The 27,562-nt window shown below is 38.5% G+C and overlaps 1 protein-coding gene across 1 annotated transcript; it reads right to left on the bottom strand.

Annotated features, from left to right (window-relative positions):
* Nucleotides 1–422: 422 nt before the first annotated feature.
* MCUR1 (mitochondrial calcium uniporter regulator 1) lies at nucleotides 423–27,562 on the bottom strand. Its single transcript, XM_036257392.1, has 9 exons — nucleotides 27,145–27,562; nucleotides 13,822–13,941; nucleotides 10,230–10,333; nucleotides 9,607–9,708; nucleotides 8,663–8,704; nucleotides 7,793–7,864; nucleotides 3,188–3,241; nucleotides 1,445–1,559; nucleotides 423–496 (listed from the first exon to the last, which is right to left on the bottom strand). The coding sequence occupies exons 1-9, from the start codon at nucleotides 27,560–27,562 to the stop codon at nucleotides 441–443; spliced, it is 1,083 nt and encodes a 360-aa protein (XP_036113285.1). The 3' UTR covers nucleotides 423–440.

The raw sequence follows: 27,562 nt of genomic DNA, 5'->3' as shown, positions 1-27,562 counted from the left end.
TAGGACTGGGCAGAGGTGAAGAGGATTCATTGCTCTTGGTTTAGTTTCAGTGGTTCTTCAGCATTCAGTAAAGCCAATGGGTCTTTTAAATGGGGACTCCAAATCCTCTGTGTGACAAAATATTTACAACTGTCCAGTTATACAAATATTGACTGTTGGTATGTCCCACAGGTTAGGCCAAGCTCACCGATCCAGCTGGGTGGAGTCCTCCGTGTGCCGTCCACCACCACTCAGTGTCATCAAGTCAACCAAAGAGAGATGACAAAAGGAGCAATTACAAAACTCCTGGCTCCTTTGCCTGGGTTATAGGTCCATAATTTGCACAAAATAAATAACACGCATTAAATAAAAATCGGTGTTAAAAGTTGAAATGAGGGGGAAAAGCACAATCTGGTATTCTCAAGGCAAAACAATAGAGATCTCTTTAAATAGACACTTCATTATATCCACAGGCGATAAAATCCCAGAGCTACTGTAAGACATGTAAATACAGACCCTGTAAGAAAATAATAATTGAGCACAGTATTAGTTATATTAGCAGTTACTTGAGGGAACATCTTTGTCTTAAGAAAACAGAGACACTTATCCACCTATCACACACACTAGGAAACTTGTTCACTGACGTGCCACATTCCATGAAACATCTGCCCATAGAAAAAGGCCACACCTTGAAATCATCATCTTCAAAGTACACATGTATACACTATTCAAGAAAACTTTTCAATGTGACTTTAGAATTACAAAAAGTCTGTGGTCACAAAGCACATGTCTTGTACAGGGCTGTGTGCCTTTAACTTAATGAGCAAAACTTCACTTCTTTTTTTTAAAAATATGTTTTTATTGATTTTTTTTAGAGAGAGGGGGAGAGAGAACATCGATGTGAGCAACATGGATCGGCTGCCTCCTGCCCACCCCCTACTGGGGATCTAGCCTGAAACCCCTGCATGTGCCCTGACCGGGAATTGAACCGGGACCTCTCAGTCCACGGGATGGCGCTCAATCCACTGAGCCACACTGGCCAGGCCAAAATTTCACTTCTTAATACTATTGTAACTTTAAAATATTGATTAACACAAAATACTAAATTTGAGTTAAAATAATGGCTAATTTTTTTGTACCTGAATCTTTATTCCCCCTTTTGGCTCAAAAATTGCAAATAACTCCTTATGAAGAGGGTCACCAATTGAAGCAGAAAGATCCCAACTCAAGAGACTTTCATTCTATTTATCAAATATTCTGTCTTGAATTTCACTTAAAAAAATTTAAATAACTAGATGAAACTATAGTATGATTATCCATTGGAAGAGGGATGCTTGCCAATTTCAAAGATATTAAAATATGAAAAAATATGTTAGAATCAATGAAATGCAATATGTCTGACTTATTTTATACATTTTATTTTATTTGCAGCTTGTTTTAACTACATAGATACAAAGCAGCTTACCTGCTAAATATTTAATATTGTCAAGCTTGTGCGACTCGAGCATGGTTTTGAGGCCAGCAACCTCGGTGTCTATCTTCCTGTCTGTCTGGGTGACAGCTCGGTCTTGCTGGGCGTGCTTTCAAAACAAAGAGATTCACAGCATTATACCACTTGGGATATACTCCCCTCGCTGTCAGTCCTGAGAGTTCCTCCCAATAGGTGCAGACAAGGGGCACAGGGCTAAGATTAAGGAGACCTGGGCTTTAATCTTAGTTCTGCTAACCTCGTGCTATGTTGCGTTGGTCAGGGCCTTTAGTACATTTAGGCCTGTTTTCTTCTGTTTGAAAAAAGGAAGAAAAAAAAAATACCATTAGCCCTTCCTCCACACAGGCTGTGTAGAGAATCCAATGCGATAATCTATGTAAAAAAGCTTTTGTACATTATTGATTGCTCTATAAGTAAGGTTAACATTATGAAGCCAGTCTGTTCTCAAAAGCAATGAGTATGCCCCATCTTTCTAAATTCCCCTAATGAAAGGTATAAAAAAAGCTTTAAAAAAACAAAGAACAGAATCTTGGATAATCAAAAAGCAACACTGCTTGCCTTGATACTATTTCTATTCACATTTTGAAAAGTTTCCTTCTTTTACAGTTCAAACACCAAGTGTTCTATTATGAGGCTTGGTTATACCAAAGGCCTATTTGTGTTCTTTCCCAAATATAATACAGTTAAACCAGATACATAATTCTCACAAAGGGTGGTGAGTTTGGCTGTTATAAAGGGGTTGACATATTTCATTAATGCATCAAAGCACTGGCAATGTTTCACTAAAAATTCTAGGCAAGTACACAGTTCCCTATGGCTAACAATTCAGGTAATGAATGAGAAAATAAATGCCTGGATGAACAGAAAAGTATTACAGAGGAATATTCAATATTCTCTCATGGAAGTCTCTCGTAGATTTCAGAGGTCCCAGGTAATACAGGATGGAAGAGAAGTAAATGCATGCCATAAGTTAAAAATACAATTAAAAAAAAATCTATGTCCATTCCTTATTATTCTTCAATCACTGAGATTTAAACTTTTATTAAGATAATCAGGTATTTGGTTAAGTACAAAAAAATCCTATGATACTCCACTTCCAGGTATACAGTCAAAAACTTGAAAACAGGGACTCCAGCAGATATTTGCACCCGCATGTTCATAGCGGCATTATTCCCAACAGCCACCAGGTGGTAGCATCCCAACTGTCCAGAGACAGGAATATCAAAATGTGGTGTATCCATCCAATTGAATATTGTTCAGCTTTAACAAGGAAGGAAATTCTGACACATGCTACATCATGGATGAACCTTGAGGACATTATGCTAAGTGAAAATAAGCTAGAGACAAAAGGACAAATACTGTATGATTCCACTTATATGAGGTTCCTAGATTAGTCAAATTCAGACAGAAAGCAGAATGGTGGTTGCCAGGAGCTGGGGGATTTATTGTTTAATGGGGAGAACTTCAGTTTTACAAGATGAAAAGAGTTCTTTAGATGGATGGTAGTGATGGTGGCATGATAATGTCAATGCACTAAATTACTAAACTACACACTTAAAATAGTAATGTTTATGTGTATTTTACCACAATTTAAAAAATCCTATGACACTAAACCTGCACATATTTTCTTATAACACATCACTACAAATAGCAATAATGATGCACGGGATGAAGCAGAGACAAATAAAATGACCAAGAAAAGTCAGTCTCATTTCTTACCAATGCCACCATTTCTGTCCTCATTTCCAGCAGCTTCCTTTCGTTTAATGAATACTGAAACAGACACGTCACAAAGGTCAGATTCTGATCTCTCTCTCTCTCTCCCCTTCTCTAATGTCTTAAATATTCTGGACTCACTACTTCCAAGAATATGTACCACTAGAAATTGCCTCCAGGATGAAGTAGCCTACTTGACCCTCTTCTTGAGATCTGTTTTTTGAGGTTCCTTATTTATATTCACTCATCGCTCCAATATCTGGGTTCTGTTTTGCCAGCCTTCACCTTTCTCTCTGCTGTTTTTCTCTTTTCATCTCTTCGCTGTGATGTCTCTAGGTCCCTCCCACTATTATACCAGCCTTCTCTGGGACCAATGTAGATGGATGCTGAGTCATACACATTTTGGCTTTGATAAGAGAGAGTTGAAAAAGTCAGGAATAATTCCAGTTAGTGGCTATCCCATCACAACTACAATCAAAACTTGAAACAGACAAAAGATATAAAGTTGGGAATGAATAGTTTCAAGGAATATTATTCTGTGACATAGATGCTGCCTTGTGATTATAAACAATGTAAATACAAGAAATATACTATATCATCACATTTAATTTAAAACAAACAAACAAATCCACTTCGGCATAGTCATAATCCAGTGTTACTAAAGGAACTAACTAGTTCTACCCAGAATTAAAATTGTATCTTGCCTTAGGCGATAATGTTCGTGCAAATATTTAGTATAATTTTGTTGACACTGAGACCAAAATCAGATATATTTCCTTAGTAGTGGGCATTAGGATTTAATTGAACAAATGTAAATCTATAAGTGAAGAATTAAACATTTTTCACTAAAAATTGTTATAGGGGAAAATAATATTTTGAAATATCTATAAACTTTCTAGCTATAAAAATTTCCCGTGTCTACATAAAACAGCATTGCTTGCCCTGGCTGGTTTGGCTTAGTGGTTAGAGCGTTGGCTCGCAGACTAATGAGTCGTGGGTTCAATTCCAGTCAAGGGCACGTACCTCGGTTGCTGTTCGTTCCAGCCTGATTGGGTCATGTGGGAAGCAACCAAGTGATGTGGCTCTATCACGTCGATGTTTCTCTCTGTCTCTCCCTCCCTCACTCCCTCCCACTTTATCTGATGATAAATAGAAAAGCATCCTCGGGTGAGGAATAAAAAACAAAAACAAAAAACAAGCATTGCTTGTAAATTAAAAGAGAAGAAGACGTCCCCAAATCCCAAAGTAAGGACTAGTTACAGTACCAAAGAATGCTCATCTCTGTCTTTAAATGTCAGGCCTTCAGACTAGGAGAGAGCTATTCATCAGATCACCACCAGAGGGCAGGGGGGAACTGGATTTTCTTCACACCTTTAAACTCTGGCCTTCAGTAAGTCAATCAATATTGGATTCAGCCAACAGAAAAACAAAAACAAAAACACATCTTGATATTGTCATGAATTTAAAAAATAAATTCCTGCATCCCAAAACAGTTTAGAGGCCATACTACTTTTGAAACTGGCTGTAAATATCACTAGTTAATGAAATTGGCACATTACAACTTTATTAAACAAGGTCAAATGACTCACCTTCATCAATGCATGCTAAATACACAGTAGCTACGTAGTAATACACTACTGCCCTGCACTCTGGAGTAATCTCAGTTTAGAACTACCAAGAATAACTTCTCAGCTGGTTGGTAAATCACATAAATTCATTGGTTTTAATCCAGTCTCACATCCCATATTTCCCAACCTTCTAGGTGTATGTCTTTCCAGCTTGGGTGACAACAGGCAGCATCTGGATCAGGGGAATTTAGCCCTGGCTGGGTAGTTCAGTTGGTTAGAGCATCATCCCCATACGCCAAGGTGTTAGGATTGATCCCCGATCAGTGCACATCCAAGAATCAACCAATAAATGCATGAATATGTGAAACAACAAATCTATGTTTCTCTGTCTCTCTCTGTCTCTCTCTACTCCTTTCCTCCCTCTCTAAAACAATAAAAAAAAAAAAACTTTAAAAAGTGAATTCAGAATTTTGCTAAGTACACAAACCATAAGAACAAAGGTAACCAAAAGAGTTTCTCCTCTTCTAAATACTAGTCATATGCTAGTGATCACTAAGTGATTTAATCTTTATGGTTGAAAAGTGTTTTAAGACCAGAAAGACAGCCCTGGCCGGTTTGGCTCAGCAGTTAGAGCGCTGGCCTGCAGTCCGGAGAGACCTGGGTTCGGTTCCCGCTAAGGGCACGTACCTCGGTTGCAGTTTGTCCCCGGTCCTGGTAGGTCGTGCGGGTGGCAGCCACTCGATGTGTCCCTTTCACATCGATGTTTCTCTCTCTCTCTCTGTTCCTCTCTCTCCCTCCCACTCTACCTGAACAAAAAAATGGGAAAATGTCCTCGGGTGAGGATAAAACAAAAACAAAAACAAAAACAAAAAAAAACCCCCAGAAAGACAGGTAATATGAACATAATAATTATTTGGTATAACAAAGTTCAGCTTAACTCTTGAATCCAGAGGCAGTTCCAAAATATAGTCAAGTACCTGTTTGCATTTCAATATCAGTTTCATTTATCATCCATCATAGCAAATTTTGGTTAAAAACAAACTGTGAAAAATGAGAAGACAATGAACAATTGTGAGTACTGGGTTTCTGAACATGTATCCATTTCTATGTTAGTGAAAAATGCTTTATATGCTCCATTGCTCATTATGCTAATAGAAAAGGTATCTACCCAATGTTGTCAAATCTAAATAAAGCCTGAATAAGTAGATGGGTTAAAAATCAGAGGCAACCCAACACATAAAGATTAAAACATACAACTTTTTGCACCCCTATGTTCATAGCAGCATTTACAATAGCCAAGGCATGGAAGCAACTAAAATCCATTCATGGGTGAATAGATAAAGAAAATATGAGATATATAGTATATATATCAAATGAAATATTATTCTGCCATAAAAAAGAAGAAAAAATATCACCATTGCGACAGCATGGATGAACCTTGGGAGCATTATGCTAAGTGAAATTAGACAGAGAGGCAAATACTGTATGATCTCACTAATATGTGAAATTAAAAAAACAAAAACAAGAAACCCCAGGAGCTCACAGATAATGAGAACAGATAGATGATTGCCAGAGGAGAGAGATGGAGGATAAGCAAAATGGGTCAAGTGGGTAAGGTACACATTTGCAGTTCAAATGTAAGTCTTGGGTATGTAATGTACCACATGGCAACTAGAGTTAATAATACTTTACTGTATACAGTATTAGAAAGCTGCTAACAGAGTAAATCTGAATAGTTCTTATAACAAGAAAAAATTTCTTAACTTTGTAATAAGATAATGGATATTAACCAGACTTACTGTGGTGATCATTTTGCAACATATAAATAAATATCAAATTATTATGTTGTACACCTGAAACTAATATGTCAGTTATATCTCAATTTAAAAAAAGTGTTACTGTGAAAGCTCTGAGGGAAAACATACTGTATTTCTACGCACTGTCTTCGAAAAGGCAAGGGCAACAGAGCTGTATTTCCAGTTTTCGTAGTTCCTGTGCACGACCCCTTTGGTGATCTCTTTTTGGTAACAAATGTGCAGCACTACTTTTCCTAATTAAAAGTTTCAATTTAACATAACTCACTCATTTAGAATTTGCATTTTAAAACAATGCAGTAAATGTAGCTGGTTTTCTCAGTGGTTAGAACGTCGGCCCGTGGACCACTGAGTCGTGGATTCAATTCCGGTCAAGGGCACGTATCTCAGTTGCAATTTGTCCCTGGCCCTGGTTGGGGTCACGCGGGAGGCAGCCACTCGATGTATCCCTTTCACAACGGTGTTTCTCTTTGTCTCTCTCTCCCACTCTATCTGAACAAAAAATAGAAAAATGTCCTCAGGTGAGGATAAAAATAAATAAATAAATAAAACAATGCAGTAAAGTCATTAAGATTTCTCTATTTAAGGAAAAGATAATAGGGAAATATTTTTTAAATCTTAAATTTTGGTATAAAATTTAATATTAATAATTTAATATTATTCAAGTCAGATAATCAACTTAACTTTTGTAAATTAGGACCTGTACAGGTTTAAGTCAGACTGAAATAGATCAAGACTGAGTTTAATTTATTAATGTCTAAGTGATACATAAACAAAAAAAGATCCAAACTTATTTGACCAATATTTTAAAGTTTTAAACTTTACATTTAAAGTGTTTTATTGTTGTTGTTCTTTTAGACAGAGGAAGGAAGAGAGGGAGAGAGAAACACTGATCAGTTGCTTCTAATATACACCCTGCAGGGGTCTCAAACACCTAGGAGTGTGGCCTGACCAGGATTTGAACTGCCACCTCTTTGTACAGGACAATGCTCCAACCAACTGAGCCACACTGGCCAGGGCAAGATTTTAATTTTAATGTTACTTATGAAAGCATCAAATTAAAGCTCTAATCCAAAATATAATTAAAATAAAGAAAAAATTGTCTAACAATAATATACAGGTGAGTATTTAACAGTACTTGTGAACTGCATATAAACTTAGACTTGACCAATCACTCCATCCTGCAAGAATTTAACTCGTACTCTATTTTTAATAAAGGAACATACCAGTTCTTTTACTCTGCTCTTTTCTAGATTGAAGTCTAATTTGGTATCTGTTCGGACTTTGAGCACTTCATCCTAGTAGGAGGGCAAACAACAAAGAAAGAAAGAAATCCAAAGTAAGAAATCCAAACCCACCGTGTGTGAAGCCCAGGAAAGCTGCCTCCACAGCTTCTAGGTAAGGCTGCAGCCCAGGGAAGGGGCAGCACAGGGACTCACATAGCTGGGGACCAGGGACTGGGGAGACTCTGGCCAATCCATGTCTGGACTCAGCCCTGTTTTGGGACTTCCCAGTTATATACACAAATAATTCCCTTTTATGCTTAAATTAACCCAGAGTGAGTGAGTCACTGTTGCCTTTAACCTCAAGATTCCCAAGATAATATCCTTGTGGAATTTATGATTAATGCTGTTTCTTAGACAACTTTGGAAAGCAGAAATGGACTCAAAGAAGTAAAATATTACATTCTTGCTTAAATAAAGCCTTCTTTCTTACTCATCAATGTCCTTGACACTTAAAAACATCAAACAACTGGTACAATGCTAAGCATTTTAAAATCAAATTCTCTAAAGATACTCTCTTCTAAGAGAATAAAAAGGTTCTTAATGGATACTTCAGAGATTTTTTAAAATCTGAAAATGACTTAATTCCTCCTAGAACACAATTTTCTTAATGAATTTGGTTACACACATCAGTAATTTATTCATTGGCTGTGCTCTTAGCTAAATCTTTCAATGTGTACTTTTGAGATATATTATACAAACATCTAACATAGAATTAAGTTTTTAAGGACATACAAAGTATTTCTGACATGCTATTTATTATTAAGCTTAGGTAATTATAAACAAGCAAACAAACAGGATTGAGGATCTTACCATTATTTGTTGTTTTAACTGATGTAGTTCAAGTTTTACTTTCTAAAAACACATTAAAAAGAGACAAGTCAAGGATATGTTTAGAAGGTTAGAAGAAAAATAAAACTTGGTAATAAATTAGCATCAGAACATGTATTTATGCACAAGTTCTTCCCTCCTTCAACGTGAAGATGGCTACATTCAGAATACAACATCAACGGAACAGTCTCTGGAGGAGACGTCATCACTGTCGTGCCTGGATGGTATAATTTTTTTTAACATATACATTTGCCATCAGAGACCTTGCTTTCTTTAGTACCTCCTTTAATTTTTCTCTTAACTAAATGCCCTCAAACAGCTGACTTCAAGGACAATTGTGAGAGTTTCAGACTTTATCTTTTTCTAGCAATCTTTGCCAGAAGATTTCTTGTAAGACTAGGACTATCAAATAGGTAATAAATGAACTTCCTTTATGGGATTCTAATAGGACTAAAAACTCAAGGAAGATGCAAAGCATTCAGACACTGACCCTATATGTCACACTTCAAGAAACTAAGGGCTATTTTACAGCTGCATTTATTCATAATAACCAAACATTGGAAACAATTCTAATATGCATCACAGTAGGTTAATGTGGCATATTCATATGGCACCACAGACAATAAAGAATAACCTACTGCAGCAAGATACACTGACGATCCCATCAGTTCAAGTTCTAGAATAGGCAAAATCAGTCAATGGTGATAGAACCCAAGACAGTGGTCACCTGCGTGGGAGGAGTGACCAGAAGGGGCGGAAGCAGGCCTTCTGGGGTGCTGGTAATGTTCTACTTCTTGATCCAACTGGTAGTGTACATTTTGTGAAGATTCATAGAGATGTTCACTTACTTGTGCACTTCTGTGTGTGTATATCTCAATGTCTGAATAGAGAGCATTTTATAAGGATAAGTGGCTGTTTAGTTTTACCTCATTTTCTGCTCTGAGGGCTGAAAATTCACTCTTCTCCAAAATAATCATATCTTTTTTCACATTAGAAATCTGAGACATTATTTGCTGAAGAGTGATCTCCTAGGAAAAGGAAAACAAAACATATAACCTAGTCTTGTCTAGGAAGCACAGCTCCCATGGTCTCTACCTGGTATCACCTTAATGGGACTAGTGTGAACACAAGAAAACAGGTTCAGCAAGGTCACCCTCTACTCCAAAATGAGAAAAGGAAAAGAATACAAAGTCAAGTCCATTACCATTATCTAGTGAATCACAGTTAAAAGGGTGGCAGTCTGCGGACCAGTGGCTCAAAAACACACTATTAATTCTGGCCACACCTCCATTTATTAAACATGGTGGACTGAAACAGTTTTTAAGCATACAGACTTTCCAAGCATGGTGAATTTCAAGCATAATGATTCCGTAAGAGTTCACTAAATAGCTTTGAATAAATACTTTTTATGCCACTGTAATAATTTGCCTCTCAACTATGGTTAAAATCAACTATATCCTTTTCAACAGAACATTATCAAAAATATATATTATAAATGACATCTTCCTTTTAGATTTCAGATTTACGAAAGTGCCCTGACAAAGCTTACCTGTTGCATCTTGGTGACCATGTTTTTATAAACAATATCCATGTTGGTCTCTGTGATCTTGACCAATGAGGATACAATGATTTCTGCTTGTTGAGTAGTAAACCCTAAGCAAACACACGAAGATAATCATACTCAGGGGACTCTAGTTGTCAACAAAGAAAAAAAAATCTTCATAGAAAGGGAGAAAACACAAACTTACACACTGAGGGGAATGTCTGAATTCAAGAAGCAGGTAGAAAGCCTGTGGCAGAAGGATGAGGAGTCTATGGTCACAGGCTATGATGTGTCTGTCTGTCACTCAGGACAAGTCACATCTGTCTGTTTCCTCAAGTAAAATGAGCAGTCGGGCTAACTGCTCTCTAATGTCCTTCCTAGGTGTCAAAAATCATGTTTTCAGAGAATGTCTAATTTTTATTTTCTTCATGGATGTGACTTCCTTAATTTGAAAATGTATATAGTAGTAAAAAAAAATTTACTTAAGTAGAAAAGCTCATTTATTTTATATCCAGCATAAGTTAAATTATTGACTACAGAAATTGTAATTTAGCTGTTAGTTAATTTAATGTGCAAAGACAGTTAATGCTAAAATCAGTTTTTTGTTTTTCCTCCACAATTATCTTTAGTCACTAAGATGGGGGCCCAAACTGGAAAAAAATATTCTTTCATACTCAATAAATGATGCTGAATTGAATTATATTAAGATTCAACTTGGCAGTATTACTGTTTTTAATAACTTTACATAGTAATTTATATATATATATATTTTTTTTATCCTCACCCGAGGACATTTTTCCATTTTTTGTTCAGGTAGAGTGGGAGGGAGAAAGAGGAACAGAGAGAGAGAGAGAAACATCGATGTGAAAGGAACACATCGAGTGGCTGCCACCCGCACAACCGACCAGGGCTGGGGACAAACTGCAACCGAGGTACGCGCCCTTAGCGGGAACCGAACCCGGGTCTCTCAGGACCGCAGGCCGACGCTCTAACCGCTGAGCCAAACCGGCCAGGGCAGTAATTTATATTTCACATTGAAAATTATAATACAATGCTTAAAACCAGGTCCCTGGAAAGTAATTCTTTCTATTAAATATGTCCATCTATAAGAATTTCAAAAGAATCTATTGACTCTTGTAAGTAATTAATGGCACATTTGCTTGAATAAAGTTATAGATGATATAATCTGAATGACATCATGCATGAGACTATCATTTAAAAAAAAAAGAAAAACAAGGCACAGACTTAAAGGAGACAAAAAGACCTTCTAAGACCTACTCCCTTCACTTAATTAAAAATCCTTTAATTTTCGACGTGGAGGTCATGCACATCTAGAAAAATCACCCAAAAGGTTACCCACCAAAATGTTAATAGTGGTTAGCCCTGGGACATTGAAATTCAGAATAATTTTTCGTGTTTCTTTTCTGCCTTCCTAATTTTTTGAAAATAAACATGTTTTTCTCAATTTTTAAAATTTTAAGAGAAATTCATAGTTACACATAATGAGATTTGGCAATTATGAAGAAAAGAAAAATAGAGACTGAAAAGGAACTTATGCTGACAGTAACAAACAAACTCCAGAGCCTTACAATTTAACAAGCACCTGTGGAAGGTGAAAGAGGATAAGGAAACGCAGAAGCCTGAAAATCTGCTGAGTTACTAGATGCAAATTATTTTTTTTGTAGGAATGAGAGAACAAAGCATATCAGAGTTAGGGAGATTACAGACATATAGCAAGTTTTGTTAGTCAGGAGACATAACTGAAGAAAAAAAGATAAAGGAGGGAATATTCCCTGAAGGGTTCTTCCTGGCCTTACTCTAACCCAGACAACTTACACATCCATGGCCGATCTCAGCAACTTCACACCCTGCATACACTTCAGGGGATCCTCACATCACTGGCCTTGAAATATGCAAATATTCACAGGCCAAGGTTCGAAACCAAGGAAAGCAGAAAGTACATATATACCAAAACATATTTTAAACATATACAATTTTTGTCTAAATAAATACAGAAATAAATATTGAGAAAGGTAAAGGGGAAATAAATTCCACTTCTTGTTGGAAGGATTGGCGGTCATCTACAGTCCACTGCAGCTACCTTGCCATTGTTACACTTAATAAAAGTTCCCTTAATATCGTCAAATACCTATTGGATGCTGAAACGCCCCCACTATCTCTCATATCTCTTTTTACAATTGGTTACTTTGAATACAAACACACAGGTCCACCCCCTTCACCCTCAAAAAAGAAGAATAAAAATAAGAATAAGAAGAGCCCTGACCAGAGTGGCTCAGTTGGTTGGGCACTGTCCCGTGCACCAAAAGGTTGTCAGTTCAATTACCAGTCAGAGCACATGTCTGGGCTGTGGGCTTGATCCCCAGTATGGAGCATGCAGGAGGCAGAGAATGGAGATGTTGCTTTCACATCGATGTTTCTCTCTCACCCTCTCCCTTTCTAAAAATCAATTAAAACTTAAAAAAGAATAAGAAGAAAAAAGTAGGAAGACTTCTGCTTGTCCAGATACTTTTAGATGGTCGCCTTCTCACTCCCACTTTTCTTTTTTGCCAATAAAAGAAGTTTTTGATGAAAAAGGCCTACTATTTCAAGTTTGAGAAGAAAAGCTTGTAAAAATTATTATACAGCATTTGACAGTTTTTCCAAAGTGCATTCAAGTACATTATTTCATTTAATATTCAGAAGGTTCTTTGGAATTCTTATTATGCCCATGCCAACAATGAGGAAATGGAAATTGAGGATAAAAGGACAGCCTAGACTAGAACCCAGCATGGCGTGAACCCAGAGCTTCTAACACCCCCACAGGAGCACAGAATTCATTCCATCACCTTGACCTGGGCAAGTTTAGTACATCTACAGAGGGCAGCTTTTCAGATGTGATCATGCACGACTCGATCAATACTTATTCAATGAAGTAAAAATCACTTATATAATTATTTCCAAGGCATAATCTATGTTATGTGAGATTGATTTTGAGAATATGTGTGTCACAGTAGAGAGAATTATAATTGGTGTATTTGTCTAGATAAGATTAAATAAATATAAGAATGTTACCTATATACTAAGTGCGCTTTCAACAAATGTCAGATGTCAGAACAATCCTTTATATTAACAGAATAGTAATAAGAGAAAATGCTAGTCTGAATTTTTTTAAAGAACACAGTGAGTTGATGTTATCAATAATTGCCGTTCAGCAACATTTTAATTTCATAAAAACTGTAAAAACACACAAGATGCATGGTAATAAAACTATCACTTTTGTGTTTTAGATAGTTGTCATAAGAAACCACCCCTGAGTTTTGCTGACTTGTGTCCAAATTTTTATCGTTAACACTGCATTTCCAGAGATATTAAAACAATATGCTTCACTTGGACAAATGTGTGGGAAATATTTCTACTGTACCAATGAAGTAAAAATGTCCTTTAACAAAACATGAGGACTTAAAAAATGATGATTGATCAAAAGATTACCTGTAGACTCAAAAGTCAAAGAGAAATATGAGAAATTAGATGAAATCATAAGAGAAGTCACAATTTATTTTGTTCTTCTATGGCACAGGATGACCAGAGAGAGAATTACCATTTTCTTCGAGTAAGCACACTAAGGCGTGGGTGTCAAAGTAGAGCTTCCTATTCCCAGAGGAGGTAAAATCTCGGTGTTTGTGCTCCAGCTGCAGGCACCCAGCAGAGAGGCTTAGTTCTAGAATGGAAAAGACAATAAAGTTCAAAACAGGACCTAGTGGTAACAAAAGGAACACAGCAACATGAAAAAATCAGGTATACCTCAAAAGCCTGCGTTTTTTCTTTACGACAGCTTTATTGAACCATAATTAACATACTATACAACTCCTTCATTTGAAATATACAATCTGATTGTTTTTATTATGCTTACAGAATTGTGCAAGCATCCTCACAATCAACTTTAGAGTACTGTCATCATCCCCAAAAGAAACCCTACACACAAACTCCCTACACCCCCACTGCCAGGCAAATCCATACTTTGTCTCTATGGATTTGCCTACTCTGGACACTGCAGATGTACACAATAAGATATGTGGTATTCTGTAACTGGTTTCTTTTACCTAGCATGGTGTTTTCAAGATTCATCCACCTTGTAGTATGTGTCAGTACTGTATTTCTTGCCAAATACTATTCCATTGTATTAAATATGCCAATTTTATTTAACCTATTCATTAATTGATGAACATCTGAGCTGTTTCCTTCTTGGCTATTATGAATAATGCTGCTTTGAACACTTGTGTATATGTTTTTCTGTAAACATGTTTTCAATTCTCTTAGGTACATAACTAGGAGTGGAACTGCTGCACCATATAGTAACTTTATTTAAACCTTATGAGGTTATGTCAGACTACTTTCCAAAGTGCCTGTGCCCTTTAACATTCCAATTTTTCCACACCCTCGACACTTGTTATTATCTTTTTATTTTATTTTATTTTATTTTTTTAATCCTCATCCGAGGACATTTTTTCCCCCCATTTTTTGTTCAGATAGAGTGGGAGGGAGAGAGAGGAAGAGAGAGAAAGAAACATCGATGCAAGTGGCTGCCACCCGCATGGGCCGGGGACAAACTGCAACCGAGGTACGCGCCCTTAGAACCGAACCCAGGTCTCTCTGGACCGCAGGCTGATGTTCTAACTGCTGAGCCAAATAGGCCAGGGCTCAACTTCATTTTTTTGAACGATGTGGATGTCCTGTTGTCCCAACACCATTTTCTCCCATAATCTGTCATGTGACTATGGTCAAAAGTCAGTGTACTATAAAGTAAGGGTTTATCTCTGGGTCTTTCATTCTATTCCATCGATCTGTATGTCTGTTTTTAGCCAGTGCTAAAAACTAACTTCCTTCCTTCCTTCCTTCCTTCCTTCCTTCCTTCCTTCCTTCCTTCCTTCCTTCCTTCCTTCCAATTTTTATTAATTTATTTTTGTTACCAGATGTTCCCCCCCCCCCAGATACCCTACTCCCCATCCTGCCTCCTCCCACCCCCAGCATTGTTGTCTATATCCACTGGTTATGCATACATGCATATAAGTTCTTTGGTTCATCTCATCCATCCCCTCACCCGCCTTCTCTGAAGTTTGTCAATCTGAACCATACTCCTTTCTATGTCTCTGGGTCTATTTCATTCATCAGGCCACCTTGTTCATTATATTCCACAAATAAGTGAGATGAATTGGTATTTGTCTCTCTCTGATTGGCTTATTTTGCTTAGCATGATACTCTCGAGGTCCCTCCATGTTGTTTCAAAGGATAAGAGATCTTTCTTTCTTACAGCTGCACAGTATTCCATTGTATATATGTCCCACAGCTTTTCTATCCACTCATCTATCGATGGACACTTGGGCTGTTTCCAGATCTTGGCGATTGTAAATAGTGCTGCTATGAACATAGGGGTACATATATTCTTTCTGATTGGTGTTTCAGGCTTCTTAGGATATATTCCTAGAAGTGGGATCACTGGGTCAAATGGCAATTCAATTTTTAATTTTTTGAGGAAACACCATACTCTTTTCCATAGTGGCTGCACCAGTCTGCATTCCCACCAGCAGTGTACTACAGTCCCCTTTTCTCCACACCCTTGCCAACACTTGTTGTTTGATGATTTGTGGATGGCGGCCATTCTGGCAGGTGTGAGGTGATACCTCATTGTTGTTTTAACTTGAATCTCTCTGATGATTAGTGACACTGAGCATTTCTTCATATGTCTCTTGGCCACTTATATGTCCTGTTTGGAGTAGAGTCTATTTAGGTCCTCTGCCCATTTTTAAATTGGGTTGTCTTCCTTTTGTTGAGTTGTATGAGCACTCTATATATTTTGAAAATTAACCCTTATCTGATGTATCATTGGCAATTATGCTCTTCCATACAGTGGGTTCCCTTTCCATTTTGATGGTTATTTCTTTTACTGTGCAGAAGCTTTTTAGTTTGATATAGTCCCATTTGTTCATCTTTTCCTTTGTTTCTGTTGCCTTAGGTGATGTATCAGTGAAAATTCTGCTGCATATGATGTCTGAAATTTTGTTGTCTACATTTTCTTCTAGGATCTTTATGGATTCACGAGTCACATTTAAGTCTTTTATCCATTTTGAGTTTGTTCTTGTGTATGGTGTAAGTTGATGGTCTAGTTTCTTTTCTTTTTCATGTAGCTGTCCAATTTTCCCAACACCACTTATTAAAGAGACTGTTGTTACTCCATTGAATGCTTTTGACACCTTTGTCAAAATATTAATTGAGCATAATGTCTTGGGTCAATTTCCAAGTTCTCTGCTCTGTTCCACTGATTTATATGCCTGTTCTTGTGCCAGTACCAGGCTGTTTTGATTACCTTTGTAGTATAACCTGATATCTGGTATTGTGATCCCACCTACTTTGTCCTTCTTCTTCAAGATTGCTGTGGCTATTCAGGGTCTTTTTTGGTTTCATATGAACTTTTGAAGTATTTGTTCTAGTTCTGTGAAATATGTCCTTGGTATTTTGAGGGGGGTTGTATTTAATCTATAGATTGCTTTGGGTAGTATGGACATTTTATTTTCTATTTTGTTTTTAGACAGAGAGAAACATCGATGTGAGAGAGACATATTGAGTGTTTGCCACCCATACAACCCCAACCGGGGCTGGGCACAAACTGCAACCGAGGTACGTGCCCTTAGCGGGAACTGAAACCAGGACTCTCTGGTCCGTGGGCCAATGCTCCAACCGCTGAGCCAAACTGGCCAAGGCAGTATGGACATTTTAATGATGTTAATTCTTCCAATCCATGAACCAGGTATATGCTTCCACTTTTTTATATCTTCCTCTATTTCTTTTTTCAATGTCCTGTAGTTTTCTGCAAATATGTTCTTTACTTCTTTGGTTAAGTTTATTCCTAGGTATCTTATTTATTTATTTATTTTTGCCGCAGTGGTAAATGGGATTGTTTTTTTATTTTCTCTTTCTGTGAGTTCACTATTGGTATATAAGAATGCCATAGATTTCTTGATGTTAATTTTGTATCCTGCTACCTTGTCAAATTTGTTCACTAAATGTAGCAGATTTTTGATGGAGTCTTTAGGGTTTTCTATGTATAATATCACGTCATCTGCAAATAATGACAGTTTCACTTTCTCCTTTCCTATCTGGATCCCTTTTATTTTTTCTTCATGTCTGATTGCTACGGCTAAGACTTCTAGTACTATGTTAAATAAGAATGGCAAAAGTGAGCATCACTGTCTTATTCCTGTTCTTAAGGAAAATGCTTTTAGTTTTTGCCCATTGAGTATGATGTTGGCTGTAGGTTTCTCATATATGGCTTTTATTATGTCAAGATATGATCCCTCTATTCCTACATTGCTGAGCATTTTTATCAGAAATGAGTGCTGGATTTTGTCGAATACTTTTTCAATGTCTATTGATATGATCATATGGTTTTTATCTTTCATTTTGTTTATGTGGTGTATCACATTTATTGATTTGCGAATATTGTACCAACCTTGCATCCCTGGGATGAATCACACTTCGTCATGGTGAATAATTTCTTTAATGTATTGCTGGATCCGATTTGCTAGCATTTTGTTCAGGATTTTGGCATCTATATTCATCAGGGATATTGGTTTGTAGTTTTCTTTTTTGTAGTTTTTTTTATCTGGTTTTGGAATGAGAATTATGTTGGCCTCATAACACAAGTTTGGAAGCCTTCCTTCTTCTTGGATTTCTTGGAATAGTTTGAGGAGAATGGGTTTTAGTTCTTCTTTGAATTTCGGTAAAACTCCCCCATGAAGCCGTGTGGGCCTGGGCTTTTGTTTGCTGGGAGAGTCTTGATTACATCTTCAATTTCCTTAGTTGTTATTGGTCTGTTCAAGTTTTCGATCTCTTCGCGGTACAGTTTTGGGAGACTATGTGTTTCTAGAAATTTGTCCATTTCGCTTAGATGTCGAATTTGTTGCCATATAATTGTTCATAGTATTTGTTAATGATCCTTTGTATTTCTGTGGTGTCAGTCGTTACTTCTCCTCTTTCATTTCTGATTTTGTGTATTTGGGTTCTCTCTCTTTGTTTCTTGGTGAGTCTAGCTAAGGGTCCATCAATCTTGTTTATCTTTTCGAAGAACTAGCTCTTTGTTTCATTGGTCTTTTGAATTGTTTTTTTGGTCTCTAATGTCATTTATTTCCGCTCTGATCTTTACTATTTCTTTCCTTCTCCTTGCTCTGGGGTTTTCTTTTTATTTGCTTTCTAGTTAAGTCGTGAGGTTAGATAGTCAATTAGAATTGTTTCTTGAGGTAGGCCAGTAGTGCTATGAACTTCCCTCTCAGAACTGCTTTCACTGCATCCCATAGATTTTATGTTGTTGTGTGTTCAATTTCGCTGGTTTCCAGGAATTTTTAAATTTCTTCCTTGATCTCCCTGGTAACCCATTCACTGTTTAATAACATGATATTTAGCTTCTATGTGTTCAAATGTGTTTGCATGTTCTTGTTTTGATTGATTTCTAGTTTCATGCCATTGTGATCTGAGAAGATGCTTGATATAATTTCAATCTTCTTGAACTTGTAGAGACTTAGTTTGTGTCCTAACATGTGGTCTATCTTTGAGAATGTCCCATATGCACTTGAGAAGAATGTGGATTCTGCAGTTTTGGGGTGTAGTTTTCTGTAGATGTCTATTAAATCCATTTGATCTAGTGCATCATTTAGAGTCTCTGTTTCCTTGTCAATTTATTTTGTCTAGAGCAGTGGTTCTCAACCTGTAGGTCATGAGCCCTTTGGGGGTCAAACAACCCTTTCACAGAGGTTGCCTAAGACATAACAGTAGCAAAATTACAGTTATGAAGTAGCAACAAAAATAATTTTATGGTTGGGGGTCACCACAACATAAGGAACTGTATTAAAGGGCCACAGCATTAGGAAGGTTGAGAACCACTGGTCTAGAGGATCTATCCAGTGATGTGAGTGGGGTGTTGAAGTCCCCTGCTATGATTGTATTGCTGTTGATTTCTCCTTTGAAGTCCTCCAGAAGATTTTAAATAAATTTTGGTGCTCCTCTATTGGGTGCATATATGTTTAGCAAGGTTATATCTTCCTGTTGGATAGATCCTTTCAATATTATGTAGTGGCCTTCTTTGTCTCTAGTTATGGCCTTCATTTTGAAATCCATTTGATCAGATATGAGTATTGCTACCCCAGCTTTTTTTTCCTTTCCATTTCCTTGGAAGATTTTTTCCCATCCCTTCACTTTCGACCTATGTGAGTCTTTTGTGATGAGGTGGGTCTCTTGTAAACAACATATATACTCTGTGTCATTTGATCAGAGCATTCAGTGCATTTACATTTAAGGTTATTATTGATATGTACTTATTTGTTGCCATTTTTTATTGTGGTTATATTTTTCTTCCCATTTCTTCTACTAATTACAGCAGTTCTTCTAACATTTCTTGCAGCACTGGTGTGGTGCCATTATATTCCCTTAGCCTTTTTTGGTCTGGGAAGCTCTTTATTTCATCTTCTATTTTGAATGATAGCCTTGCTGGATAGAGTAGTCTTGGATTCAGATCCTTGTTTTTCATAACCTTGATTACTTCATGCCATTCCCTTCCGGCCTGTAGTGTTTCTGTTGAGAAGTCAGCTGATGGCCTTTATGGGAGTTCCTTTGTAAGTAACCTGTTGCTTATTTCTTGCTGCCTTTAGGATTCTCTCTTTGTCTTTAATTTTTGGCATTTTAATTATTATGTGTCTTGGTGTGGGCCTGTTTGGGTTCTTCTTACAAGAAGCTCTCTGTGCTTCTTGAACTTGAATGCCTTCTTCCTTCACCAAGTTAGGGAAGTATTTTGTCACTATTTCTTCAAATATATTCTCTAGCCCTTGTTCATTTTGTTCTTCTTCTGGAACTCCTATGATGCGAATGTTGTTACGTTTCCAGTTGTCCCACAGCTCTCTTAAGCTGTCTTTCTGTTTTTAAATTGTTTTTTTCCTTTTGGTTTTCAGATTGATTGATTTTTTTCTACCCTGTCTTCTAATTCACTTATCTGGTCCTCAGCTTCCTCTACTATGGTGGTTAGACCGTCCAAAGAGTTCTTTATTTCTGTCATGTCATTTTTCTTTTCTACTTGGTTGGTTTTCAATGTTTCTATATCTTTACTAATGATGTTGCACTCCTTACTCATGCTGTTGAGCTTCCGCATGATCATGGCTCTTGAACTCAACCTCTGATAACTTGCTTAACTGAATTTCATTGATCTCATCTTCAGTAGAGTTCTCTTGTTCTTTCATTTGGAATTTGTTTCTTTGTTTCACCATTTTGGCTATCTCAGTGGGTTTTGGAGCCTGCCAAATTTTCCCTGTGGGTGTTCTACTGTTTGTGGCTCCCTATACTGGGTTTGGATGAGTGTGGGAGGATCCATGTTAAACACCACTGTCAAGTCTTACTTTCCTGGGTAGAATTGTAAGTCCAGGAAAGGTTCAGTTGTTCTCTAGCTTTTTGCCTGGAGGCTATTAGTCTCAGTTACTTAATGAGCCTTTGGTTGTAGCCCTCAGCTGAATGAAAAACTCCCTCAGGTGTTCAGCATAAAAGGATTTGGGTGCAGGACAGATGCTGGTTGTTAATGAGCCTCAGTTTGCATTTCTCTGGCCCAGCGGGGTGGGGTTAAATCTCCCAGGGAGGGGCTGCTGCTTCTCCCCAGAGCTTCAGGAAGGGGCTCCCTGAGCAAGATGGCCACCGTCCTGTGTGGCCATGACTCAGCAAAAACTTTGATCACCCTCCAAATTCCCGAGTGTCCCCACATAGTTCCAGTTCAGTCCACCCTCCTTCTGCCAGAGCCCAAGGTGAGTAGCTGTAGCTAATTTAGTGCTCTGTCCCGGCTCTCTGGGCTGTGGAGCCAGCTTGGGATTTTAACCCTGAGGGAGCTGATCACAGCTAAAACAGCTGCTGTCTGTGGGCTCCCAGACCACCCTCTCGTGCTGCTGCACACCTACCAGGCTCGATTCAGTGTCCTTTTTTTCCTGTCCCTGGTTATATGGGTCCTCTCCAGCTCCTTTTCTGTTGCTTTTTCCCAACAATTTGTCTTTATTTTAGTTGTAATTCCAGTTTGGTCCTGGGAGATGGTCTGTGTGGCTTCCATTCACTCCACTGCCATTTTGGAATCCTCTACATTTTCTTGATTACTATGTGGGAGAGTATTGCCATCTCAACAATATTAAAGTTTTCCAATCCATGCACATGGAATGTCTTTGCATTTATTTAGGTCTTTAATTTCTTTAATAATGTTATGTAGGTTTCAGACTACAAATTTTATGCTCTTTTGTTAAATTTATCCCTAAGCATTTTATTCTTTTAAAAGGGAATTCATTTTTAGGTTTTTCAGATTGTTCATTGCTAGTGTATAGAAATAAAACTAATTTTTGAATATTTTAAACATATATTCTGCATATTGATTTTGCATCCTGCTGAACTTATTAGCTCCAGTAGATTTTTAGTGAATTCCTTAGAGTTTTCTATGTACAAGGTCGTCATCTGTGACCAGTGATGGTTTTACTTCTTCCTTTATAGTCTGGATGCTTTTTCATTTTATTGTCTAACTGCCCTGGTTAGAACTTGTAGTCCAATGTTGAATGGAATGATGAGAGAGACATCCTTGCTCCTGACCTTAAAGGGAGAGCATTCTATCTTTCATCATTAAGTATGTTAGCCGTGGGTTTTTCACAGATAACATTTATCAGGTGAGGCAGTTCCTTACTATTACTAATTTAATGAATAGTTTTTGTTGTTGTTTTTCTAAAGTCACAAAGGATGTTGAATTATGTCAAGTTCCTTTTGTCTTTTGAAATTATCATGTGGTTTCTCTCCTTTATTTTATTAATATGGTGCATTACATAAATTGATTTTCAGATATTAAATGAACCTGGTATTCCTGGGACAAAATCCCATTTGGTCTTGGTGTATACTTCTTCTTATGTATTGTAAGATTTTGCCTGCCAGTATTTTTTGGAGGAATTTAGTGTCCTTATTTATAAAAGATATTAATCTATCACTTTCTTTTCTTGTGATGTCTTTGCAAAAGCCCATTTTTGGAGAGATGAGTTCTAATAATTTGTATATTATTATTTTTATGAATTTCTGTGCACTTAACCACAAATCCAACCCATTTTGTAAAGTTTTTTCAAGGTACTCATTTGAAGGAGGTAGATAGTAATGGTTTCCTGGTTTTTGTAGTTCATGAACCACAATACTAGTTTTTTTTAAAAACAACAACAACAACAAAAGAAAACGTAACAACTGCAGTGTCAATTTATAATTTTGTCAAGAAAGGACATTAAACATAATCGCTCCTTACTATTATAATCATTATAAGAAAGACATTTTCATAGGAAAAAAAGAGATGGACAACATAAAATAAAAACCTTCCATTTAAATATTATAAACATAGCTATGTGGAAATCTTGTTACATATCTGTCCTTTCTTTCCAATGATGCCAGGTGTTGTAGAAGAGTGGTAGAAGAGAGAACACTCATCTACTAACTCAAAGTTCAAACATTTTCTCAGTAGTTCTCCTAAATGACCAAAAAGATACTTCAGCTAAACTTCTATTCTCAATTCTTCACCCCTACACTCTAAATAACTGCGAAGTAAGCAAAAACATGACATTTACAGGACCCCACAGATCTGATTCTTCTCTGTAAGCCTAGAGCACTGGTTCCCAATTTACTGGCTATTTGGAAAGAGTAGGGCTGCTGTGGTCATAGTCAGCAAGCATCACAGTAAGATCAATCAACCCAATAATCACTCTGTAGCACACAGTTTGCAGACTGACAAAATATAAAATGCAACAACTATTGTCTGTATGTATGTGTTTAATGGTCAATAAAGGGCCCTTAGATTCAAAGAAGCACTAGCCTATACTATAAAGTCCTTGGCAAGGCATACAAAGCCTGTTCCAGTTTGGCCCACACTTAACCTTTCAGCTTTCTTTCTAGCCACCTATGCTATTCTGTTCCTAAACTTTCATACTTTGGTATTCCATCCTTAAGCTTGGTTTGCTCCCCTTTCTCACCTGGTAACTTTTAAGCATCTTCTTTACCCCTGTTCATTTAATTTGACAACTTCCTAAGCACTCATTGTGTTTCTGGTTATGGTTATACAATATATGGTTCTCTCTGCCAACTCCACCCAGGTCAGAAAGCAGCCTTTATTGCTCCCTTATCTGTGTTCTCAGCCCAGGACAGATATCTGACTTATCTATTAGTCCACGATCCCAAGAGCAGCCAATCTTAGTCATTTTTGTATTGTTAGGGGCCTGGCATACTGTAGGACAAAAATATTAAAGAACAAACATTCAATTGTATGATTTCTAAGATCTGGATCATGAAACTGTCTAGAAGGACATTTTGAGATCAACTCCTTTCTCCTCTTAACCTGTTATCTTCCCTTTTTATATAAACAAGTACCTCTTTTTTCATTCCTTTTTCTCTGTTTTAAAGGGATGTGGAGAATCACACAGTTGCTCTGCAATTCCTCTCAGAAGTGACACCTACCACTTCTATTCACATTTCGTTGGTCAAAACAAGTTGCAAAGGTCAGGAAGGAGAACCCAAAAGCTCTTCGGTGAAGAGCTTGATGTTACCCCTTTTCTTAATCATCTATATCACAGATCCCACCCTGCTCTAATGCTTTTAATTGCACTGCTCCCTACCAGATATTATATTTACTTGTTTACTGTTTGTCTTCTCCCTCTAGAATCTAAGCTCTGCAAGGTCAGGCTGTGTCTGGTTTTGTTCACTACGTACCTGCTCCACGTAGAACACTTCTTGGTATACAACAAGCACTCAAATAACTTGTAGTCACATGGATCAATAGTAACATGAATAGTTAACATCTAAAGGTGCTTACTATGTGCCCTGCACTGTGCTAAATGCTGTTCATGCAGTAACTCATTTGATTATCATTTCAATCCTATGGGGCATTTAGGTCTATTATGACCCTCGTTTTCCATACAAGGAAAAATAAGGGTCAGAGAGATTGAGATACTTGCCCAAGGTCACATTGCCAGTTACTGGGCACAGCCAGCCTCTTGACCTCTGAGAGGCCCTGATGGGCCCAGCTACTTATGATTATGGGGCAGAGTCATAATGTCTAGTCCAATATGTGTGGGGACCGGGCCTAGGAGCATGCTCAGAGGACAGAGTAACGATGGCAAAAGTAATAAGAGTATCACTAATTATCAGGTGACAGATACTATGCTAAGGGAGGCACATCTTATTACATGCTCACAAAAAAAAAAAAAAAAAAAAAATCACGGGAGCAAGTGTTCCTCTCTTCACCTATGGTCTTCCCTTTCCACATAAATGGGTACCTTTTTTTCCATTCCTCATCTCCAGTCCTGGGACAAAAAGTGGCCTCCACAAGAAGAAACCCTGAACGTCTGTTGACATAGAACAGACCTAGCTCTAGAAACATCGGTGGGTGAAGGGATGAATGAATGTACCTCTCAAGGGGCTCTCTACAGGCCACCCCACCGTCTTAGAACTGTGCTGGATTGTCATGGGTTAGGGAGCTTGAAAACATTTGAGTCTAGAACTGGCTTATGAAGGGTCTACTCCCGAATTCCTTGTTTCTAATAACAAAATAATCTTTCATGTGATTTAAAACAACATGCCCTACACACACACACACACACACACACGCACACGCACACGCACACGCACACACACAGCATCACAATTACTATCTAAGTAAGAGCTAATTCCAATGTAGATACTGCAGATTTTTTCCCCAATAAATTATCAGAATTTATTACAATTGCAAGCTTATTTCAAAGAAATATTGTCATCTGAGAAGTGGAGAAAAGGGCTGGCCACTTCCCAGTTGGCCCTCCAGCCCTGCTGACTGACAGTCAATGTCAGTTTGCTTTCTGTCATAGGGCAATGCTGAGGATGCAGCAACACTCTCACATTCAGAACACCTCTGACTCACTTTTCTTCTTCTCTTAAATTTTTTTTTTCTTTCTTTCTTATTTTTAGAGAGGAAAGGAGAGGGAGAGAAAGATAGAAACATGGATGAGAGAGAACACTGACTGGCCGCCTCATGCATGCCCTGGGGGTTTGGCCCACAACCTGGGCATGTGCCCTGACCAGGAATCGAACCAGCGACCTCTTAGTGCATGGGTCGATGCTGAACCACTGAGCCACACTGGCCAGGCTTACATTTCCTCTTTTATTGTGACAACAAAATGAGCCCCAAGAACTATAAATTTCTACTTATAACCAGGAAGCAAGTAAACTGAGCCATGTTAAAGTGTAATATGAAATTCTCCTTTGAGGACACTTCAGTATATCAAAAGGATATTAAAAACACATTTACAAAGAAGCCCAATGTTAGCCTTGACCAGAGGAGGGAATCAAGTACAAATGTCCTATACATAACATCCTTAAGTCTAAGTAGCCCTAATTAGAACCTTCAGCGCCAAACAAACCACTAAGCTGAAGACAAAGGAACAAAACTTTCACTTGCTGATGGTTAATGGGCATACATTATTCCTTAACTGTCTTGGCTGTGTTTCCCCATATTTATGAATCTATCCACACTCTGTGAAGAATGACATAATTTGAAACCAATTCAACACTATCACCTTGCTACAAAGACAGAAAACTGATGAGAAAGAACACTCTCCCCTTTGCTCCATAATCTTGAGTTACGAGAAGAAAATAAATTACAAGTTTCCAGCCTGTCAAAAAAGAGCACCAAAAGGCAAAGTACAGAAATAAAGGTCAAAGCCATCTCTAACTGGTAATTATTGCTAGACACTGACAGAGTTCACTCACGACTCATTCCCCACCCTGTGTGTGTAAATCTTTGTTCACTTTGTTGCTCTACCAATCAGTTTCTCCCCCAGCCAAGGGTCTTCTTAGATTTTAGGTGCAGACAACATTTACTGGGCATTTCTGTTGAGAAAAACAAACAAACAAACAAACAAAAAAAGCTACCACAGTGGTTACTGATGGCTACTGATGGAAAAATACACTCCCAAAGTGATATTTTTGCCAATAAACGTTACCCCAAAGGATGACATTTTAATCAACAATTTGCTATCTAGTCAATTCAGCCTGTTTAGATTTCCTTATTCTCATGTAGGGCAGTGACTGCCGTTGCTCCTTTCAAGTATTTAGTCAAATGCCACCTTCTCAATGAAACCTACTCTGATGACACTATTACATTCATAACTGGAAGCCCACCCCACTTCCTAAGCCTTACCACTTCTATTTTTTCCTACATATCAGATTATGCATATATAAAAATCACACCTATATCTATCTATTTAAACACATATTATATCATCTCCTTTGCTAGAATTAAGCTCCAAGAAGGAAGGCATTTTGTTGACTGGCAGATCCCAAATATCTAGGAAAGTGCCAGGTACAGGGTAGGAGCTCCTACTTTATGAATGAATCCACGAATGCATTCGAGTTTAAACTTAAATCGTAAAACAGTGCCTTCATTTCCAGATCTCCACTTCTCAAACTTGCAAGTCTTCTGCACATCCTTCACTTGAGTTGCAACAAGGGGAGCACCTGTCACAACAGCCACCTGTACGCAAGCGCCTACGTGGTAGCTCTGCACCAGGGCGTGCACCACGCACTGCCCCAGCACGCAGCACCCTCCCCAAATCCATTCCAATTTTGCGCCCAAACCCTTGTACACGTAATCCGAGTAATTCAGGTCTTCTTAGTGGCCAAGCCCAGGATACCGCGGACCAGGAGGGTGGGGCCAGACAGACCTTCGTCCCCACGCCCTAGGAGGAGCCCGGTGACCTCAAGTGACCGGACGTCTGGGTCTCCCGGGGCGGTCAAAGCAAAAGCTCCACCCAGCCCACTGCCCCAGCCCCGCGAGGTGAGCCCCCTTTCCGGAGACGCCAGACCCTACCTCTCCTTGAGGAAGTGAGGGCGGGCACCCGGCCATGGCACAGGTAGAGAGGGCTGGCTGCACAGGCGCCGCCCGGGGCGAGTCCGGGCTGGCACCTCCAAGCCGAGCAGCGCCCGGCGGGGGCAGCCGAAGGCCCCAGGCGCGAGCGCTCCCAGTCTCCCGGCGGTCGGCGCAGGGCAGCGGCAGCCAGGCGCGGGGAGGGCAGCAGCACCAGGAGGTACAGTGCGGAAGCACGCGAGGCCACGCGGGCCGCCGGCGCGTGGGGGACCAGAGCCTCTAGACCTTCCGGGAGTGCGGACAGGCGCGCCAGGACGCCCCGGCCGCCCCGGCTTCCACAGCGGCCAGCGAGGAAGAGCAGAAGCCGCCGGCGGTCTGACAGGCGCTTCGGCCCCTCTCCCGAGACCGAGTCACAGTCCAT

This window comes from Molossus molossus, unplaced genomic scaffold, assembly GCF_014108415.1.
Source record: "Molossus molossus isolate mMolMol1 unplaced genomic scaffold, mMolMol1.p scaffold_m16_p_12, whole genome shotgun sequence".
NCBI lineage: Eukaryota > Metazoa > Chordata > Mammalia > Chiroptera > Molossidae > Molossus > Molossus molossus.
This window is presented reverse-complemented; position numbering and strand designations above follow the sequence as displayed.

Coding starts and splice junctions, on each gene's coding strand:
- MCUR1 (XM_036257392.1), bottom strand. CDS start 27,562: ATGGACTGTGACTCGGTCTCGGGAGAGGGGCCGAAGCGCCTGTCAGAC. Junction 8,705..9,606: donor CCCTCAGAGCAGAAAATGAG/GTAAAACTAAAC, acceptor ATGTGTTTTTAG/AAAGTAAAACTTGAACTACA. Junction 1,560..3,187: donor GGACAGAAATGGTGGCATTG/GTAAGAAATGAG, acceptor TTGTTTTGAAAG/CACGCCCAGCAAGACCGAGC.